The 6,200-nt window shown below is 52.5% G+C and overlaps 1 protein-coding gene across 1 annotated transcript; it reads right to left on the bottom strand.

The window, feature by feature from the left end:
- Positions 1 to 973: 973 nt before the first annotated feature.
- On the bottom strand, positions 974 to 5,884 carry ZFP36L1 (ZFP36 like 1 zinc finger CCCH-type). The gene is made up of 2 exons (XM_037031773.1): positions 5,677 to 5,884; positions 974 to 3,294 (listed from the first exon to the last, which is right to left on the bottom strand). The coding sequence occupies exons 1-2, from the start codon at positions 5,731 to 5,733 to the stop codon at positions 2,335 to 2,337; spliced, it is 1,017 nt and encodes a 338-aa protein (XP_036887668.1). The 5' UTR covers positions 5,734 to 5,884; the 3' UTR covers positions 974 to 2,334.
- Positions 5,885 to 6,200: the final 316 nt, after the last annotated feature.

Raw genomic sequence — 6,200 nt, 5'->3', positions numbered from 1 at the left:
CCGTGACTGAGCCCCTCACCACCCCAGGTGCACCTCTCTGAGCCTGTAATACTTCATATTCACTCCCAGTAGTTCAAGGATAGGACTTCAGGTCAACTTCCTGTGGGATAATGAGCCTGGAAGTGGCCACATCACTAGTCCAAATTCAAGTTTGCTGGTGTGCCATGTGCTAGGTCCCCTCTTCCCTGTTTTGAAACCCCAAACACCATCCCCAGGCTATGCAGAGAAGCCACTGTGTCTCAGCGGCCCTGAAGAACCTGACTCCACACAGGTGGGCAAGGCTGGCCCCTGGTCAACCACCAGCACACCAGGCAGGTAATCCAGAGAAGGATAGGTAGGGTCTTTTGCAATAAACCTCCACCCCGCCCCCTCTAAACTCAGCAGACTTCCAGCATCAACCAAGGGAGCTAGCTAGCCACTGGTTTCCCTGCAACATACACAGGAGACAAACCTACAAAGCAGAACCCCAAGCCAAGTAAAGCCAGCTTCACCATCAGTATTTCTTGAAAAAAAAAACGGGGTTTATTGATTTTTTAAACTGCAAATAGTCGTTACAAAAAGGTTTTTTTTCTTCTTTTAAATAAATTCACACAAAGAAAGAGAAATAGAAAGCGACGGTAGTGACCAGCAAGAGGAATAATAATTACATTCATCTTAATGTGTGTGTGCCAGTTCCGTTTGCCTCAGCACTGGGAAACGCTAAACCTGGAATCCAGAACCTCAAATCTGCGGTCGGAATGTCTTGAGATGGGCACATGGAAGTCAAAGGGCTTCTCTTTTTTCCCCTTTTAGAAGCTATACATAGAAAGCTCTTTTCCTTCTGTACTGTCACAGAACTTCTACATACATTCTCAGTCCTAGTCGTGAAAGGCCTTAAGAGAAAGGAACTCAATTTGCAGTCCAACACAAAGGGGGGAGATTTCTAAAATAAATAATCCAACAGTTTTTTGCATTTTTTTAAATTAATTTTTCATTTTTTTAAAATAAAATAACCAAAAAAGTGTAAAGTTACAAAAATGTCGTTGAAGAATAATATATTAAAACTGTGGAAAAAAAGGGAAAAAGACACGTCACAAAATTTTAAGATTAATATGAAGATCATAATTTAACATAAAAGAATATATTCTATGGATTTGTCATCCCGATAAATATGAACAAAATTAACAAAAAAAGCATAGTTTGGCAATAAATACGTTTTGATAAGTTAAATAAGCTTTTTTATATTGATGTGCAGTGACAAGCAAAATTTTTGCTCTCCAATTTCTGAAAGTTATATGAAGTTAAAAACCCAGGGAAAAAAGCATGGCGTGAGTGCTCTAAGGGGAGACCTACGGTATTCTAGAGCAAAACCATTAAAGCTACTTCTACGGGAAATCGTTTTACACAGATATTGTATGTGGAATGAATACCATGAACTCTTACCCCTTACATTTTTTTTTTAGCTTTTCTCTCTTTTTTTTTGTCATTTTTTAAAAAGATGTCACATATGAACTGGGGAACTTTAGCACCAAAATCAAGTCTCTCATAGTCCATCTAGCTTAGCTTCCCCTTCCTCCCCACTTAAAAACAAAAAAAGAAAAAGAAAAAAAATTAAATCACAAAGTCCCACTTCAGTCACAATCTTCATCCACTTTTTTCAGTCTTCCTTCCTGTAGACCTACTAGAACCCAGGCAAGATTAGTCAACAAAGGTTCAGGTCGGGAAGAGAAAGGTTTTGAACGTCTAGATAGGTTTTCCCAAAAACCCAAGTCTGGCAACAACTCTCCCGAGGGGGTGTGGGGCGGGTTCGCTGGGGAGGGGAGGACGTGTGTGGGAGACTGAAACGAGGGAAGGTGCAGTTGCGTCGCCAGTGGAGGGAGCTGCTGGTCTGGGTCCCCCCCCCCACCCCCATGGGCAGAGGCTCTGGGAGGCCCACGGGTGCCCTCTGGCGCTGAAGAGGTAATGTAGTCACAGTGACAAAGTTAGATTACAAGGCACTAAGTTGCTTCTGTAAACTGTTACTGCTTTTTCTTTTGTGATTTGGCACTTAAGGCTTAAGCCAGGAGGGAAAAGGCATCTACTGACAAATACGGTACTTGTCTGTTATGCACGGTAAGTGGGCTATAAAATCAAGGGAGGGGGGTTCAAACCAGAGGAAGCTACTGACAAATTGACTTGTCCTTATGTTAGGGGGTTAAAAGGGGTAGAGTGGGGAGCATTCCAAGGTTCTAGGGGACAGGGGTTGAGCTTAACCTTGTTAATGTCGGGACTGTAGGGGAGGTCAGGGAGAGGAAGGCAGGGGTGCGGGTATGGGGTGGGGCGGTGGAGTGGGTAGGGGTCCCTCCCTACCCTGGCTTAGTCATCTGAGATGGAAAGTCTGCTGAAAATGGGCAGGCGTCTTGAGTTGTCCAAGGTGGGGGAGTCTGAGCCACTGTGGCTGCTGCTGGAGCTGCTCAGGTAGCCCTCCTGGTCCGAGAGAGAATCCTGAGGGCTAGGGGGAGAGTCGAACATGTGAGGGGACTCGGACATGGGCCGGAAAAGGAAGGTGGTGGGAGAACCACCCCCAGGCAGCCCCATGCTGGGGGCAAAGAGGCTCGCCAGCTCCTGGCTGGAGAAGGCAAAGGGGTTACTGGTGCTATCGGGCAGGGTGGGCGAGCCCAGGAGGTCCTCGGCGCTCAGGATGGGGGGCGGGGTGATGGACGTGGGGCTGTCCAGCAGCCCTGTGGCAGCGGCGGTGGCAGCGGCGCTGGGAAACCCAGCAAAGCTAAAGCTGTGCTGGAGGCGCGGACGGTCGGCGGGGAGGTCCCGGGCCCCGGCCAGGGCGCGGCGCTCCTCGGCGTTGTGGATGAAGTGGCAGCGGGGCCCATATGGGCAGAAGCCGATGGTGTGGAAGGTGCGGCACAGCTCTGTCTTGTACTTGGGGTGGCGGGTCAGGCTTCGAAGCTCATGGATGCCGTGTGCGAACTGGCACTTGTCCCCGTACTTACAGGCGCCATTCTCCTCGAAGGGGCGGCACAGCTCCGTCTTGTAGCGGCTGGAATTGACCTGGCCGCTTCCGGGCTGCTTCTGAGTGGGCAGCAGCCGCTCGCCCCCTTCTGAGAAAGAGCGGTCTCGGAAGCGGCTATCCCGAGAGCTCAGAGCTGGGGCTGGCTCACCCTTGAGGCTGCTGAGGAGCTGGTTCTGGTGGAACTTGGAGCTGGGCAGGGTGACAGAGTGCCTCCGGGGGAAGCCCCCACCAGTGGGGGTGCCCACCGCCTTCCTGTCCAGCAGGCAGCCCCCTGTACTGGGAGTATTATAGTTGAGCATCTTGTTGCCCTGGAGGAAAGAGAGAGGAGAGAGGGGATGGTTAGTGGCAGGGCCATCCACCAGGCCGAGACAGCACGCACTAAGGGCAGCCCCCTACAGTCAGAAACACTCACCTCTGGGGAACCACCCTGCCCATGCCCTGGCAAGGCCCCTCCCCTCCCACAGAGGAGCCCCCTGGTTTACTTCGGCCCCCTGCATTAAAAACAAAAAAAGCCCTCCATATCCTGTCCCCAAAGCTACCACTTACATCCATAAAACCCAACATCTTTACTTCCCAAATAGATTCCTCAGCTCATCTCACATTACGCAGACGTCTCTCGATTGCCCCTCCCCCTAACAAAAACAGGTAACTGTTGGAGTCCATGAGCTCCAGGCCCCTGTGACCAGTCCCTGCTTAGATGACCACCCCCAAACCCGGCCCAAGACTCTTTACTTCCTCCTGCAGAAGTGCCCCCTTCCTCTGGCAACAGGTTTCCAGACTGCCTTTGCTTTTATCTTGCTGGGGGGATGGGGGAGCGGCCGGCAGGAAGTAGCAGGGGGACGGAAGAGAAATCCCCTGTCCCCCGTCTGGGGTTAGGCAGGGAGAGAGATGTGATTCCTGAAAGTAAAACTCCTTTCCCCGTGCTCCGGAAAGAGTTGCCTTCCACAGCTCTCCCCCCAACACCCCCTGCCCACTCCACTGCCCTCCACTGTGAAGATGCCTTTGCAATTCGTCTTCTGGCTCCAAGAGCAGGGTGGAATAAGAGCACCAGTGTTTAATCTTTAACGCAAAGCTGCAGGTGGGAAGGAAAAAGAAAGCACCAAATCCCGCCCCCCCCGCCTGCCAGTCAACAATGGGTTTGGGCGGTGGGGGCCAAGCCACCACAGCAGGTTTCTGTTCCAATGGGACCCCGGTCCCCAGCTCAAACTGTACCCAAGACTTGGAAAGGGTGCTGGGGTAGGAACTGGCTCCCAGCCCATGTGGGTGTCATTGTACAAATTCTAAAGTTGGTCCCTTAGGATCAGCTGCGGGGGATCGGGAATCTGTAACAGCAACCACCCCACGGAGAGCGGATTACAGGAACGAAGTCGGGAGCCGGTTCCCAACAATGAGGTTCATTTAAAAAGTCCTGTGGGGGGAGGGGGCGAGAGAAAGAGAAACAGATCAAAGAGTGAGAGAGCTGGGAAGAGAAGGAAGAAGTGCAGGGAGAACTCAGGCAGCCGCCAGGGCAACTGCAGTTTGGGAACGCGCGGGGAGGGAAAGAAGCTGAGATTCCAAAGTTTTGATGTTTCTCTTCAGCTCCTCGGCGTCCCTGCACCCCAACCCCGCAGCCCTGGGGCCCTGGCAGCTGCGCCGACTGGAGAAGCAGGCTGGGGAAAGAGAGCAACATGACCCAACGTGTTTAAAAGAAAGCAAAAATACTTCAGCAATTAAAAGTAGCCTAGCAGCTTCCCTATTTCTTTAGGAAGAAAACGGGAGAGGTAGCGAAGAGAAGAATCAACACCCGCAGACTTGTTTCCCTGGGTGCACTTACACCGCCCTCCTTGAACATTCCGAGCTTAAAACTTGCTTTTTCTCACACCGACTGGCAAGCTACACGGCTTAAGGACGCCCCCATTAAATCCTTCCTCGTGAGGACCCCTGAATTCACACCGGCATTTGTTACCGTGTCCCCCTCACCCTCCATGTCTGCGAGCCGCAGTCCCCCAGAAAACAAGCAAACGGGTCCACCGAAGTTCCACGTTCACCCCCAAAGTTCGCAGCACGCCCGCCTATCCCAGGAGGAAGCCTGGCCGAACCGGGGCCAACTGTAGCCCCACTGCAGTTTTGCAACATCCTTTTGAATGACAGCTCTTGGCCTTTTTTCCCGCCCCCCCGCGGATTCCAGCCCCTTCAAAACAGGACGATCTCCCAGCAAAACGTCGGGAGACTCACTTCACCAAGGCGGCCTCTTCCCAACCGCACCCGCCGGCAACGCGCCCAGCGAGGCTCGAAACCTACCCCCCCGCCCCCCACGACGGCGGCGATGCCCGGAGCACACACCGGGAAACCGAGCGCACCAGCGAAACTGGGCTCGAGCAGTGATCACCTCCAAGCGCCCCAATCCAAGCCAGCGCCCGGCGCCCCTCGGGGAGCCCCGCCACGCAAACTTCACTCGTGAACTCCGGCCTCTGGGTTACATTCCCATGCAGTCCGCGAGCAGGGGCTGTTTAAACTCAAACGGTGGGGCGGAGAGGGCCAAATTCCTTCAAACTGGGGAGGAGGGGGGAACAGGGCGGAAATTTAAAAACTATCTTAACTTTCTCCCTTTCCCCTCTGCTTCCCCAGACATTAACTTCTGGGGGTTCTCTTTTTAAGGCAAAAGCGAAAAGGGAAAATCTTTGAAAAGCAAACGCTCCGCCCCAATTTACCTTGCATAAAACTTCGCTCAAGTCGAAGATGGTGGCAGATACGAGGGTGGTGGTCATCCTGGGCGCTCGCACGGGGCAGGGCAAGGATCTGGTGTGCCGCGAAGGTCCCGGTGCGGGCAAGGCGCAGCCTCGGCTCTCCGGTCAGGAGTCCCACACGCCTGCTCCCGGGGCCCCTAGCCTTTCTGACTCTCTCCGGCTGCGGCGCGCCAAGACCCATTTATAGTAGATGGGGAGAGGAGGAGTTTAAACTTATTTAAATAAGGAAGAGGAGGAAAAAAAGTTGATTGACACTGAAGTTGAATCAGCCATGCGGTCAAACTCGGGGGGGAAAAAAAACTTTCAAAAAGAAGAAGGGGGAGGGGAAACGTGAAAAGTAGGCGAGGGGAAAGAGAAAAAAAAAAACCTCCCAGCCGCGCTCAACTTTTTTTTTTCTTAAAGAGGAAAAGTTTGCAGTCCGCTCGCTTCGCTAGCCGGCGCCCTTCTCCCCAGCCGCGCTCCTCTCCTTTGTCAGCCGGCGATCTGGA

This window comes from Sturnira hondurensis, unplaced genomic scaffold (assembly GCF_014824575.4).
Source record: "Sturnira hondurensis isolate 20B ecotype Veracruz unplaced genomic scaffold, ASM1482457v3 Scaffold0021143, whole genome shotgun sequence".
In the NCBI taxonomy this organism is placed as follows: domain Eukaryota; kingdom Metazoa; phylum Chordata; class Mammalia; order Chiroptera; family Phyllostomidae; genus Sturnira; species Sturnira hondurensis.
Note: the sequence above shows the minus strand (reverse complement) of the source record. Positions and strands in the feature narration are given on the sequence as shown.